Source organism: Rhinolophus hipposideros (genome assembly GCF_964194185.1).
Source record: "Rhinolophus hipposideros genome assembly, chromosome: 6".
Classification (NCBI taxonomy): domain Eukaryota; kingdom Metazoa; phylum Chordata; class Mammalia; order Chiroptera; family Rhinolophidae; genus Rhinolophus; species Rhinolophus hipposideros.
This window is the reverse complement of record NC_138052.1, coordinates 100,225,333-100,240,440: the sequence shown is the minus strand read 5'-3', so window position 1 is coordinate 100,240,440 and position 15,108 is coordinate 100,225,333. Positions and strand designations below refer to the sequence as shown.

Sequence of the window (15,108 nt, the reverse complement as noted above, 5' to 3'; positions counted from 1 at the left end):
GCGCGGGCCCCGCCGTGACGTCACTGCGGCGCGCCGGCCGCGGGACAGGACCTCGTCGCGGCCGCGTCCCCTCGGGTCCTTGAGCCGCTGCCGACGGCCGAGCCATGGCCTTGAGGCTCCTGACACGGGTGGTCCCCGCGGCGGTCGCGCAGCGCGTGGTGAGGCGGGGCGGGCGGGGCGCGGGGGGTCCTGGCCGGCGCCTCCCTCCTCTTGTCCCCGGGCCTGGGCAGCCGCGCCCAGGTCACTCTCCGGGGGCGCGCCCTGCTCCCGGGCGTGTCGTTCCTGCGTCGCGGGCCCACCTCACGGGGGCCGCCAGCGTGCCCTGCGCTGTGACCTCAGCTCCGAGCAGGACGCCGGGCCGCGGAGGTGACCCGCCGCCCGGCCGCCCTGGGGTGGACACCGGTGTGCACGCACCGGACCGGGGGCAGGGGTGCATGCGACACACGGAGGGCAGGGGTGCGTGCGACACACGGAGGGCAGGGGTGCGTGCGACACACGGAGGGCAGGGGTGCGTGCGACACACGGAGGGCAGGGGTGCGACACACGGAGGGGCAGGGGTGCATGCGACACACGGAGGGCAGGGGTGCGTGTGACACACGGAGGGCAGGGGTGCGACACACGGAGGGCAGGGGTGCGACACGGAGGGGCAGGGGTGCATGTGACACACGGAGGGCAGGGGTGCGTGCGACACACGGAGGGCAGGGGTGCGTGTGACACACGGAGGGCAGGGGTGCGACACACGGAGGGCAGGGGTGCGACACGGAGGGGCAGGGGTGCATGTGACACACGGAGGGCAGGGGTGCGACACACGGAGGGGCAGGGGTGCATGCGACACACGGAGGGGCTCGTGTGCGACACACGGAGGCGCAGGGGTGCGACCTGGGAGGGGCAGGGGCACTTCCCGGCGGAGAAGGGGGGTGACGGGGCACGCCAGGGGTCAAGGAGCGCAGGAGAGCAGTGCCTGGGAACCTCAGGCGAGCTTTATTGTGTGGCTGCGGCCCAGTCGTAGCTTCCCTGCTTGCTGGTGGCCAGACCTATACTGGTGACAGATCGTAAAGAGACTTGATTTCTTTGCTAAGAATTTTGAACAGAGCAGTGTAATAGTGATATTGAAAGGTAAATGTTTTTAGCAGCTAACAGGCTGCAAAGGAGAAGAAAGTAAGAAAAGTGTGTGTGTTTCTTTTAATGCTCAGTGTGCTGGGACCTGCGGTAGGGGAAGGGAGGGCGCCTGAGTAGAGGAGGGGCGACTCTGCTGCCGTGCACACACCAGACAGGCCCGCCCAGAACAGTGTGTCCGCTTCTGGGCACTGCCCTCTAAGGGGCAAGCCTCCCCAGGCCCAGGGGAAAACGAGTATGTGCACAGTGGGCATACACCTGACGTTTTTAGCTCCTCCCCTGTGTTGGACATTGAGTTTGTTTACACTTCTGATGCCAGAAAGTACATTCATTGAGCATCTTGTAGGTAAACTTTGCCCAGATCTGGGTGTGTTCCCGCAGGGTACATTCCCATAGCCCTCGGCCCAGACTCCAGGCTCCATTAGACCAGCAGTTTCTGAGGGCTTTGTCCCACCCCAGCATTGCACACCACCATTTAAGAAAATAAAGTGCTTCTCAGTCTGATACGCAAAAATGTGTTTTCTCCTTGTTAGTAATGTTTTTTGCTTTTTGTAGCAAGGTTGAACTTTTTTTTTCATATGGTATTGGCTATTTTTAATATTTTTAAAATAAGCTGTGCATTCCTATCCTGTTTTTCTTACTGATCTGTAAAATCTCTGAACTGTTCTCAGTTTTTACTTTCAGTTGTTTCTTTTGGAGGGGAGGGTTGTTTTGGCCTCAGTGCAGAAAATAGAGTGGAGATGTTGGAAACAGGCGATGAGGCAGGTGTTTGCATTGTGGATGAGAGCGGTGAGGATGAAAGGTGATGTGCTCCAGAGACATTTGTAGGATTTTGTGAGTGATACAGAGTTGGAGGAAGGAGAAGGATATCAAAGATGGTCGCCATGTTTGCTCTGTTTTGCTTGGTCGATAGTAGACTAGGAGCTTGTGAGGGAGCAGATTAGGGTCAGGGCACGGATGTTAAAGTTCCCTTTTAGGTCCATTAGCTTTCAGGCATTTTCAGGACGTGTAAGGAGGTAATGAGGACAGAAGCTGGGACTACAGAAGTAGTTTTCATTGCCTTGCTCCCTATCTTCCCCATCCCCCTACTCTGCCTTTCTTCCATCCATCTGTCCAATTTTTATTGAACATGGTAAGCATATTCTGTTCCAGGCCCTGAGGATTTAGCAGTGAACAAAGCAGCCTGTCCCCCTGTCCTTATGAGCGTACACTGGGGACAGGGCAGGGAGACTAGTAATTAAACAAATAGGTAATAGAGATGAAGAGGCTGGCATTTTATAACCAAGGGCCTTCTTGGTGTTTCTACCTAAGAGCTGCTGGTGGCTGCAGTAACCAGGACACGTGCTGCTGTGTGCTTTGTGTTTTTCAGGGAGGAATTCATACGAGTGTGCCGTGCACGCTGCAGTACGGCCCTCTGGCATACATACTCGGTGAGAAAACGACCAAAAAACTGACAGAACGCAGCAAAGTGATCACTGTCGATGGCAATATCTGTTCTGGAAAAAGCAAGGTTGCGAAAGCAATAGCAGAGAAACTAGGTATGAGCTGACGTGCGGATGACCGCTTCTCCTGGCTGGTGGATGTTTCTCCGGCTTTGATTTTCCCTTAATGTCCAGTGGGCCTATGGTAGCCATTTAATATTTTTAAAGTGTTTATTGAGAAGCTGTTTTTAATCTTTCACATTTGGAAAGTTAAAAAATGAGTGAGTTTTTTAACTGCCATGGTGAGTTTGAATTGCCCTGGATCCTGGGCTGGAAGCAGAGCCCGTTTATGAGCTGTCTTCCTTGAGCCTTCTCACCGCCCTCTGCAACGGGGCGTTACGAGGGCTGTCCCCACTGATGGGGACTCAGGGAGAAGCTGAGGGCGCATGGCTGCTCGCAGCGGAGCCAGGACGCTTTCCTGACTTCTGGGGCAGGTGTATGTCCATTGTCCCTTTCTGTAGCTCTTGACAAGCACTTGCCCACATGCCCCCGAGGGCTCCCCTCGTAGGAGGGGTTCACATGGGGTACAAGGGCCCCGCTGCAGGCAGCCCTGGAGCCGCCATGCTCTCCTTACACGCCTGTTTTAGCCATTCTGTCTTCAGTATCTAGGGTGCTCTGTTTTGCACTGCATGAACAGGCGTGCGGGTGACTTCCCCCGGCCAGCCCAGCGCTGGTGTTCAGCCGGGCCGGTTTCTGCCAGTCCCCGCCACGCGCGAGTGGGGGTGAGGCATCCACATCACCTGTCACTGGCCGTGTCTCCTCAGGCTTGAAGCACTTTCCTGAAGCGGGGATACACTATGCAGACAGCACCACAGGAGATGGAAGACCCCTGGACGTGGAGTTCAGTGGCAACTGCAGTTTGGAGAAGTTTTATGATGACCCCAAGAGTAATGATGGCAACAGCTACCGTCTGCAGTCCTGGCTGTACGCCAACCGCCTCCTGCAGTACGCGGACGCCTTGGAGCACCTGCTGAGCACAGGTGCTGTAGCCACGGGCGGGCAGGTCGCCAGCAGGCGTGTCATGCACTTGAACCCCATTCTGGAGCTCGGCCACTTTAGATTGCCACTGGTGAGCGTTTCTGTAAGGGCATTTGGTGAGGCATGTTCTGTCTCCCCATAAGATCGTAAAGTCCCCAAGATCCACGTGATTGTTGCTCCAGAATAAAATTCACTTAACATAGTTTCATTTTAGGGGACAGAGTGAGGTTTATGGATTATGTGGAATTTCCATGCCACGTATGTCGACACAGTGGCGGAAAGAGAACCTACCGTGTGTCCGGAAAATAAGACCTAGCTGGACCGTCAGCTAATGCATCTTTCAGAGCAAAAATTAATATAAGATCCGGTCTTATTTTACTGTAATCCAAGACCGGGTCTAATATAACATGATACAATATAATATGATACAATGCAATGTAATATAATACAATATAATATAATATAATAATACTGGGTCTTATATTAATTTTTGCTCCAAAAGACGCATTAGAGCTGATGGTCCGGCTGGGTCTCATTTTCGGGGAAGCAGGGTATGAGTGATTGGGAGGAGGTGGAACCGTGCTTGTGGAGATGGGCACGTGTCTTGTACAGACAGGGCTGTCGCTGAAGGCTGGAGACTGGCTGGAGTTCGCCATCTGTCTAGGGGTGAGGGTTAAGCATTCAGAGGAGGCAGGGGTGAGGGAGGCGGGGCACACATGCAGCAGTAGAGTACCTACCCTGGACGGTATCTGCCGGAGTGAGGGGACCATGGGCCAGGAGCGCAGGTGTTCGCAGAGTGCATTGTGAGGTCAGGACCCAGGAGGGACTGCGTCATCCTCCTGGGAACCGGCAGGTGGGCTAAACTCAGTCCCCAGGGCATACTAGACTCAGACCACAGACGCACTGCCAGGACCTGGCCAAAGCCACCAGGCCATGGCAGTCCAGAGGCCTCCGGCAGACATGAGCGGGTGTGCATGTCTGTGTGTGCACACACGTGTGCATGTGTGTATGCGTGTGTGTACACTCGTGGGTCGGTGTGTGCACCTATGTGTATGCGTGTGTGTGCATGTGTGTGATTGCTGGTTTGTACCAGTCGCTTTACATAGCAGTGGTTGCCACACCTGGTCAGCTGCCAGTTCCCTGGCGAGCTTATTTACAGGCGTCTCAGCTGCCACCGAGTTCTGCGTCACTGGGGCTGAGCTTGGGAACAGGCCCCCATGGGACTGGTGGAGTCTTCAGACACTTGCACTTAATGGGAGCCCCTGCCTCATGTTTGGTAGGTAGGGTCACATATCCACAGCGTGTGCCGCCCGAGGCAGGACAGCACTCCCTGTTTTAATGGCTACAGAGTCTAGTTGTCGTCTTGCTTTTCCAGCGTTCCCTTAGTGATCCTTTTTCTTTCATGAGGGTAAGTTTTGGTTAGCCTGCCTCTGAGAAAGAAGGTGGTCTAGCTCTGGGTGTTCCTACCGGGACCCAGCTCACAGGAACCCCCCTATAGCTTGGAGCTGATGCTGACACGAGGCTGCTCCAGGTCCTTTTTGAAGTATACTTCAACCCTGTCTTAAACTTAAGAAGAAACATTTGAAATGAAAACTTGTTTCCTTTTGTCTTGTGTTAACGCTTTCATTGAGTACTTAGTGAGTGCCTGCTGTGTGCCTGTGTGTTCTAGGAGCTAGGGCTACCAGCCCGTGAAGCCCCGCCCCCTGGAGCTTACATCTCAATAGGGGCGATACCGAGTAAAGGTAGGGAAAGTTGTGTCACGTCAGGTATGAGTGGGAGGTGCAGAGAGCAGGGCTGGCGGCTGCTCTGCCCCATGGAAGGTCAGAGGGGCCTCTGCCAGGCACAACAGGGCTGAGTGCAGGGGGACAGCGGGAGCTCCTGGGGAAACAGGAGCTTGTGCTATAGTGACCTGGGCCTGAGAGTAGTGAGTGAGGCTGGGAGTGGGCAGGGATGAGGTCAGAGGAGTCTGGGCGACATGGTTGGGCCATTGGCTTTTCTTGTGAAGGAGAGAGGAAGCCGTTGGAGGTTGGAGTGGAGGAGTAACAGGGTCTGGCTGAGGTCTGGAAATGCCGCTCTGCTGTCTGGAGGGCGGGCTGCTGGGTGGGCAAGAAGGAGGTTGGACACTGGCCTTGTCAGACAGGAGGCCTTGCACTGAGACGGTAACTGTGGAAGTGACAGTGACGCACCGTCGGGAGAAAGCTAGCGGGTGGTTTGCTGATGAGTGGGATGGGGGTGGAGGGGACCGAGACCACCCCCGGGTGTTAAGGGGGGGGTTGGGGGCAGGAACAGGGTTATAGTGGGCTTGGTGTGGGGAGACCTGTGTTTCAAAACCAAAGGACTTTCTGTTAACTGGATTCTTTCGTTGTAGCTGACAGAATGAAACAATGTTTTATTGCCCAAATCATAAAGTAGTATAGTTTTTGAAAATGATTTCCCGCTTAGAAGAGCATGTGTGTTCTTTTGAAAATATTTGGGATTATAAATAACTGTTATTTCTCCTTTCTGAAATGGAAGTACTTGATTCAGTGATTTCGTTACTGTGTCTGATTTTGCATTTTCGTTCCCGTTTTCCAACAGGACAGGGTGTTGTGCTGGAACGCTCCATCTACAGTGACTTCGTGTTCGTGGACGCCATGTATAACCAGGGCTTCATCCGAAAGCAGTGTGAGTCCGCGGGGTCCCGCTCCTGGGTGCCGGGCTGCTTTGCAGGCTCTGCACACTTCCCCTCGCGTGTCTGTGCAACAGGTGATCAGGTGTCACTAGCCATTAAACTTCCGCAGGGAAAACGGTTCCTCCACCTTCTTCCCCTCCTAAAGTTACATCCTGTGAACGTGGGATGGTGAACACATGGCTTAACCCCCCGCCTCCAGCCAGAGTCCCCAGCAAAACCTCCCTGGCTCTCTGTTTAGCCGAGCGAGATACCTGCGCTTTTTTCTTTGGCTGATAGGTGTAATTGCACTGGGCTGTCCTCTGTATGTCATGAGGATGTCGTATCTCATGTCGGCACCTAGTGACAGCCAGCACTGTCACCGTCCTTTCTGTCCCTCTAACAGTGCTGTCCCAGCGCTCCCTGAACAGGAGCTCTGGGTTGGGTGCTGTGGCAAGTCTGGCAGTGGCAGGTGGACAGGAATAAAGACCTGGTTACAGGCTGCCCGCCCTCGTGCGCGATGGAAGCACACCTGGTGGGCCAGCGTGTCTGTAACTAAGGGTGTGCGGGGCGGAGCTCAATCTGCCCGTGGCACTTCCTGCTGTGTGCACACTGGCTGGGGCGGTGGCAGCTCTGATCTGGAGGGCCAGGTACGCGGTGTTGGTTAATGAGTGGTCGCCGAGTCTGAGGCCAGGCTGCGCATGCCCGCCGTTCTGGGTGGGCCGTCCGTGGGCCTGCAGGAAGCAGCCTCAGCCTTGTCGTGACCAGGGCACTGGCCCCCAGGGACACTCTGAGCAGCAGCTGAGGCGTCAGCCGGCACTTCCGGAGCACAGGCTGTGTGCGGGCGTGCGACGCACCAGGATAACCAGACAGGCTCCCCTGTCCTGCGGTGCGCGGGGCGTGAAAGGTGCATAGATGGTTAATTGCAGTAGAGTGTGCTGTGGGCCCCTGTATTGTTCAGGGCGCTGTGGAAGCACACGGCTGGGGACGGGGTGCTGCGGGGACAACGTCCTGGTCGGGGGAGCCTCAGCGAGCTGTCGCAGTGCAGCAGGACGAGCGGGGAGGGAGTGGCTGGGGCGTCGTGCTGGCAGCAGGCTGCTGGTGGTGGCGGGGACGGAGGGCTGCACCTTGGCCAGGACGCTAGGGGTTTCCCCACAAGCCCACTGAGCCCCCAAAGGGTTTCAGGCGTGGGGGGACGTGGTTCGATTCGAGCTCACGTGCAGGAGCTTTGCTGAGGGTGCATCGAAGCACGAAGGCCCGCGCTGGGCAGCAGGGGAGGCCAGCTGACGAGGGCGGGGCTGACATGCAGATGAAGTGCGCATGGCACGGTGGTGGTCCGCTTCGTGGGGGGAACGTGGACCTACTGGCTGACGGGCCACCGAGGGAGGAGGACGCGGAAGCCGGGGCTGAGAGGGAGGCCTCGCGCCGGCGTGCTCGGGTTGAGACCCACTGGGATAGCCAGTCGCAGGTGTGTGGCGGGCGGCTGCGTGTCTGAGCCTCGTCCTGAGGGCTTCCCGGGCGGGAGACAGGTGCTGGGGAGCCACGTGGACCGTGGACGCGCTCATCCTGGCAGAGCCCACAGGGCGAGGGTGAGGCCTCGGGGCAGGGATTGAAGCTGAACGGTCATAGCTACGCACGGGGCAGAGGCAGGGGGACAGTCGTCGGTGCCACACGGAGTATAGGGTCTCATGTGACAAGAACGGAGCGATGACCTTGAGGGGGCCGGTGACTTGCGCAAGACTGATTGCTTGCTGGGGTGGGGGAAGAGTTTCCCTAAGGGTGGGTGCGGGCACCCAGGTGAGGGATTGCCTGAGAAACGGACCGCAAGGGGAGTGCCGAGGAAATTGGGTGCCCGCGGGAGGAGGCAGGCCAAGGAGCTTTTCCCTGATGGTGGGCGGACGGGCCTGGTTCTGGGCTGGGACACAAGCAGATAGGACGCAAGTGTGAGGCCGAGTGTACCCTGCTTGGACAAATGTCACGTCGTTGTGGTCCGGTGAAGAGGGTCCCCAGGGAAGCCCTCGTCCCTCACTTTGGTGACACCTCCTTAGCAGTCTTGCGTATTCCACCAGCTCAGACCCTTGCTGACCTTGGATTTGGATCAAAGACCTGTCTGGAATTGCCCCTAAAGCAGGAGTTACCAGGAGTGGTCACCTGAACTTTTTCTTTAGAGCAAAATACTTGTCTTTCTGTGCATCTTAGGGTCACTACCAAGTTTGTTGCTTCTGGAAGTTTCCACCACGTGACAGCCTGCAGACCATGGTTTGTTGACAGTGCTCCCGTGGTGGGCGAGGGAGGTGGTGGCTTCATTCCACGACCTGAGCCTGTGACAACATCAGTCATGCTCCGGGACGTGAGTGCAGCGTCCCTCAGAACAGCACGTGTCGCACGCGATTGCTGTCTCTGGTCCATTCCTACAGTGATAAGTGGAGAGGGTTCCCTCAGCCTTAGCCGCTTTGGCTTTGGGTTTCGTTACTGAGTCTGCTTCAGCAGTGAGTCTCGTAGCTGATTCAATTTGCTGAAATGCAGTGAACCTGGAGAAATGTGCCTGGACGGTACTTCAGTTGAACATCAAGTATATAAAAATGTCTTTTACTTCTTAGAGAAGATCAGACTCTCTCACCGATTATTGCGATGAAAAAACACATGCAAGGGGTGTGTATGATGCATTCCAGGGACACTTGCGCCCTCCCCCTTCCTGGAACACTGGTCCTCCTTCAGTATGAGGGGCCGGACCTCTGGGCCGGACTCAGGGTGTGTGGCCAGGGGACACGAAGCGCAGTCCTGAGAGGTTGCTGCCCCGCAGGCCGTGTGTGCAGCCAGTGCTGATGGCGGCGAGGGTGCCAGGGCTTGCCAGCTGCTCACGGCTCTGAGAACCGCATGCACATTTGCCTGTTCGCTTAGAGGGGAACGTCATTCAGAAACCTGTGTCATTAGCTGACAACTGGCGCCTGTCTCATGTGTACCAGGTGTGAACCACTACAACGAGGTGAAGAAGGTCACCGTCAGCGAGTACCTGCCTCCCCACGTGGTCATCTACATTGATGTGCCCGTGCCCGAGCTCCAGCGGCGGATCCAGCAGAAAGGAAACGTGAGTCAGCGTCACGGCGCAGGCCAGCCTCTTGTCATGTGTCCTCATTATGTGGACCAGCTCTGAGCAGTGACGTTGATGGAGGCTGCTGTCAGTGACTGACTGTTGTCACGGGTGGGTGGCACACAGTGGGGCCCCCTGAGCGAGCAGAAGGGGGCCCCAGGTCAGTCACTGCTCTCCACAGTCCCAGTGCCATCGCACTCTTGGCCCTGTGTCTCTACACCTCTGAGGACGTAGGTCTCCTGACAGGACTGCCCTCTGCTGTGTCCCCTGTCCTCCAGTGGGGATCTCAGGCTGTGATTTTCCTGCAGACTGAAATGGCCTCTCAGACCCTTTCAGTCCACACTCTCTGTGCCTCTGCGCCTGCCTCCTGCCTCTGGAACAGCAGAGGAGTGGTCCCCCTCGCGTCCACTTACGCGTGTGGCCTTGGTCGAGACGACCAGGTGCCTGGCCTGTGCGTTTGGTTTCCCACTGGCTCTGCAGGCAGGATGGAGGGCGCGGGGTTAACCAGACCACTTGGCTCTGGGACGAGTTCTCGCTTAGCAATGTCTCTCCCACGGAGCACGTTTCTGGGGGGAAGAAGGGTCTTCCTTCTGACACTGGGGTGAAGACGCAGAGTTGCCTGTGTAGCTGTCCCAGTGCCTGTCCCCGGGGTTGGCATTTCCGCAGGTGCTCAGGAAACACCTGTCTGCGCGGTGGGTTCTTATACTGGCAGCAGAAAAGCTCCGGGAGCCTCTGCCGCTACTAAAGGGTCCTCCCCCTTTCAGCATAAACACGCCTGACGTCTGTCCATCGTGTTTATTGCCTGAAAATTTAATTTACTCTTAAGGCTGGTGTGTAATCCAGAATTGGAAGTTCAGCATTCCATCAAGTGGCTGAAGGGGGAACTGCAAGTGAAAACTGTCGGAGTAATTTGGAATACCTTTGCTTGTTAACAGTGACATTTGTTGAAAAAAAACAAAGACATGTATTCAGAATTCTCTAGATAACTCTTGTTGTCTGGGATAATACTGCAAAAGCAATTTTGAGGTCTAAGTTAGAACTATCTACTTGTTAATTTTTCAAAGTAAAGTCTTAAATACTGTCACCTGCTAAAATTACCACTGTGTATAAGAAAAGAGGACATTTTACCAAAGGGACATTATATCATTAATAAGTGTGCATTCTTATATTCTAGTGAGACCCTTAGCAAACAAGGAAATAAATAAGGAATATATCAAATAGAGGTAAAAGCTACCATGTTTCCCCGAAAATAAGACCTAACTGGACAATCAGCTCTAATGCGTCTTTGGAGCAAAAATTAATATAAGACCCTGTATTACATTATATTTATTAGATTATACCAGGTCTTATATTAATTTTTGCCACATTAGAGCTGATTGTCCAGCTAGGTCTTATTTTCGGGGAAACACGGTATGAAGAAAACCCAAGAGAGGAATGATAATATAACTTAGCCTTTAGCATTGCTAAACTAAGCTTTTAAACATTGTAACTTGGCACTCATAATTGGAGTTTTAAATTTCTAAGGTTGGAGGGTGGGGGATGGGTGAGTGGTAGAGACCGGGGAGGGTGGGGGCAGGGCGGTTGCCCTTCGTGTTGTCTGTCATCTTCCGTTGCCCCAGTCCCGCACGCGGAGCAACGCGAATGTGGCCGTTGTGACTGTAGAAGGGGTTCTCTCTGTCCTAAGTATGCTTCTGGAGTCTGGGAAGGTCATGCTGTGGCTTCACCTGGGCACACCTGGGCGCTCATGTTAGTAGAATGGGAATCATTCGAGCAGTACCTTTCCATCACCGCAACGTCCTTACAACACCCAGCATAAGCTGTTCTAAGAAGATGTTTTCGTAGATTGTTTTCACATTTTACGTGTGCTCAGGTGACAGGCAGAGGAGTCTGAGCGGTTCACATCTTTCCTCTTCTGCTTTGTTCAGCCGCATGAAATGAAGATCTCGTCCGCCTACCTGCAGGACATCGAGAATGCCTATAAGAAAACCTTCCTTCCTGAGATGAGGTGAGCCACGGCAGCATTTATTTATAGGATGAAAACGCCGTAAGTCCCCCAGCCTCCCCCCACCCAGGGCGCTGTCTTACTTGTCACAGTGGGTGCTGTTCGCGATATTTGTAGACAGAACGACAGCAGACCTTTCAGCTTGATTTGGTGGGTGGGTGGGTTGGTTTTGGGGTGGGTGTGTGGGTGAGTGTGTGTGGATGTGTGTGTCTAACACTCCCACTTGACTGCTGTCTGCACACGGCTCGGGAAGGCCCTGGGCTCCTTGTCCACTGGAGATGGCTTATGTGGCAGCGGAGGAGACTTGTGTGCCCTGTAGACATTGCTGGCTCTGGTCTCATGCCCGTGGGGAACCAGGACACAGACCTTCTGGTGTCACCATCTAGTCATAAGCACACTTCTACTTGTAACTGTCTTCCTTAACCAGTCAAGCCATGGGAGCCAGTCCATGCCCAGCACGACACCCAGTTCAAGGAATGTGACATTTTACTATGTGTAGCGGGGCAGCTTAATGTTACATATTCATTTGTACATTAGCAGAAGCTTGGAAAATTTATACTTAGTTTCATCTTGCCTTGTTTTGCAGTGAAAAATGTGAGGTTTTACAGTACAATGCAAGGGAAGCTGAGGACGCAGAAAAGGTAAGCAAATGGCTGGGAAGTTTGTGACTATTCTTGAAGTTGAGGCCTATATAAGGGTCTCACGAATCAGGTGGTCAGGTGAGTGCTCCGAGTCTTAGAAATGTCTGTATTTTACAACGTAAGAGAAGTTCCACGCCTGCCTATTACGCTCCCCTGGTCATGAGGTTGTGATTTTCTTTTAAATAATTCAGTTTCTGTGGTCTTAAAACTGTAGAATGGTGAAGATACAAAGAACCCCGGGTCATCTGTACCAACATTTTTATTATGCAGATGGTAAAATTGGAAGTTGGCCTAGTTAACAGGAAAGAGTTAGTAATAACATACAGATAGATAACAGCTTTCCCTGTATTAGGATGTGCATTTTGTAAAAATTCAAGTCAGTCTCAGTGCAGTTAATGAGTAATAGCCAAAAAAACAAAAAAATGAAAAAGTAATATAGGAACACTTGCCCTTCCAAGAACAAAAGCATAGCACAAAATTATGGTAATGAAAGCACTGTGGTATTAATAGAATCATTAATAATAGATTAATGGAACAGAACAGAGTTCAATGTGTGCTCACGTGTGTGTGCGTGCACGCATGGGCTCGTGTGTGTATATGTGTGTGTATGTGACTCTTAGTTTGGTAAAGTCAGTTCTTTAAAGGATAATAAAAAAGTAGAAGAAAAGGGACTATTTCTTAAATGGTCTTGAGGTAGTTGACCATTCATTTGGTACAAAAGAAAGTTCTGTTTCATATCTTACATACTAAGCATAGATTACTAAAAACAAAACAAAAGCTATAAAAATTCTAGAAGAAAATACAGCTTTGAGGATCTGGGGTTGAGGTGTAGGTGGTGAGAGACCTGTGAGCCCCAGGAGGAGAACTGTTTGCACAGAACAGGCTTCTCCTGTGAATGGGGAAGGAGACCAGCAGGCGAGCTGCCTCTGGGACCAGTGCTCAGTGCCACTGAGATGTGGTTTGTCCTGCTGCGACTCATTACATCACATTTCATTTCCTTCCCCAGCTTCTGCTTTTGTGACTTTGATTTGCTTTAGATTATGTTTAAACCTTTGACAATAATTAGATGGCATCTATTTGAAAAGAAGAAGAATACATTTTATTTCTGAGACTGTCTGAGTTCATAATTAATTACATGTGCTGAAATTCTTGAAAGTTAAAGAGAGTTCTCAGAGTTTGGTGTGTTTCGGGGAAAGAATGCATCTGAAAAGACTGCTCCTCTGGGAGGTCAGACAGTGGGCTTTGGGGCTGAGAAACGTAGATCCGGAAGCTCTCAGAAACATACTCACTTTCTTGTCCTTTTATTGCTTTGAATGGGTCTTGTTTCCGGAATGAAGTTACTTGGGAGGAAATGAGTAGACTGTCACGAATGCTGATTTTCCTCCCTCATCTTGATTCTTTTTCTCACCTGCCCCTTTTCTTCCAGCCTGCCAGGTAATTTCCACAGCTCCCCAAGTGTCAGCGGGATGAGGTGCCGCGTTGGGGGGTTGTCACTCAGTCCCCCTGCCTCACTGAAGTCGGCATCTGTCCCACTTCCATTGTGACTTGCATGGTGATTTTCCCCGCCGATGCTCGTAGTTTACAGTGTACTAAGATGTGCTGTTTAAATGTCTAAAATGGGGCTCTGCTCTAACACGGGGCTCTTTCTGTCCAGGTGGTTGAGGACATTGAGTACCTCAGGTATGACAAGGGGCCGTGGCTGGACCAGGACGACCGGACCTTCCACCATCTGCGGATGCTGTGAGTTTGGGGCGTGGTTGGGTTTTGAGCTGGTGCGTTTGCAGTAGAATTGTGAAGTAATTACGATGTAAGGAAGGTGCCGGCGGCAGCGTCCTGAGGCGGAGGGGCCGTGCACTCTTTGCGCTCAGTGATTTGATGCTGGTGGTTTTAGCCAGCCAGCACTAAACCTCCTCCACCAGCCAGGCACTGCTCCGATTTCGGGGGCTTGGTGTCCAACAAAACTATACTTCAGGGGGAGAGGGAGTGCCCGCTTCAGCCCATCTGTGTCGTGCTAAGGCTGTGACGACAGGGAGTCCTGAGCAGCGCGGGCAGCGAGTGGCGGGGAGTGAGTACCAAGGGCACTGCTGGGGAGGGCCGGCTGCCGGGAGGGGCTCTGAGCTGGAGCACGCGGGGGGTGGCGCCCGCCACCCAGCAGTGTGTGGAAACAGCAGTGTAGCCTGGGGAGCAGGGGTGAGGGACCCCGAAACCATGGCAGGACCCGGTGCACTAGTGGTCAGTCATGCCCACGTGTAATAGGAGGTGGGAAACAAACACAAAGGGAATCACCTGTGATTTTGCTGCCACAGTGGCCAATACCAAGTCTAATGCAGGCTCTTCCGGTCTTTTCCTCGGTGTGTGTGCTCATGTATTTCTAAGTAAAAATCGTCCTGCATGTCTTTCTATTCTGTTTTCGATATCATGAGCATGTCCCTATTTTATTAATTAAAAATCTGATGTTTTAATGGCTCCTCTGTCTGCTGTTTGAACCCACTGACTGAGATGCCAATCAGGGCTTGGCAATCCATGGCCTGTGGGCCAGACCCTACCCTTGGCTACAAAGAATGTTCTTGCCTTTTTACGGATTGTAAGGAAAGCAAGGTACATGCAACAGGCATCATATGCCGCTTTCAAAGCCTAAAATACTCACTATCTGGCCCTTCACTGAGAAAGTTTGTCCACCTCTGAGATAAATTCACTTACCGTTTCTTTAATATCGCTCTTCCGGGTTCTTTCAATTTCTTCACAGCCATAATACAGTGATGAGCGTATCGTACACATTTTTTGTTCCAGTTCAGGTCACTCTCTTAAGGTGCAAAAGTGGAATTACTGGGTCAGATTGTATGGCCACGTTTTACAACTACAGAGGGGGCCAACAACATGTATCCACATTGTAAGAAAGGAAAAAGCTATTAAAATTATAATAACATATACTGAAAACAAAAGGTGAATACAAGTCATATTTGACTTCTGCCATTACAAGAAGTGCTCAAAGTAGTTCCCGTCAGCGTCCAGACACTCTCATGACGGCGAGCTACTGCTTAAGCAGCGTTGACCGAAGTGTCCCCTGGCATACATTTTTTTTTTCTGGCATCCTCAGTATTGCTGTATTTGCAAAACTGTTCTTAGAAAATGTGTACCAGTTTGCAAGCTCA

General features: G+C 52.8%; 1 protein-coding gene across 3 annotated transcripts in view; it reads left to right on the top strand.

Annotated features, from left to right (window-relative positions):
* NDUFA10 (NADH:ubiquinone oxidoreductase subunit A10) overlaps positions 1-15,108 on the top strand; it is a 32,414-nt gene continuing 17,306 nt past the window's right edge. The window contains exons 1-8 of one of the 3 annotated variants that reach the window (XM_081052185.1): positions 1-158; positions 2,486-2,654; positions 3,362-3,577; positions 6,153-6,239; positions 9,189-9,310; positions 11,239-11,318; positions 11,902-11,956; positions 13,611-13,696. In XM_081052185.1, the coding sequence (XP_080908311.1) occupies positions 105-158; positions 2,486-2,654; positions 3,362-3,577; positions 6,153-6,239; positions 9,189-9,310; positions 11,239-11,318; positions 11,902-11,956; positions 13,611-13,696 (869 nt within the window). In that variant the 5' untranslated portion in view covers positions 1-104. The remainder of the gene's footprint in view (positions 159-2,485; positions 2,655-3,361; positions 3,578-6,152; positions 6,240-9,188; positions 9,311-11,238; positions 11,319-11,901; positions 11,957-13,610; positions 13,697-15,108) is intronic. The other 2 variants (XM_081052187.1, XM_081052186.1) reach the window with 2 other exon arrangements.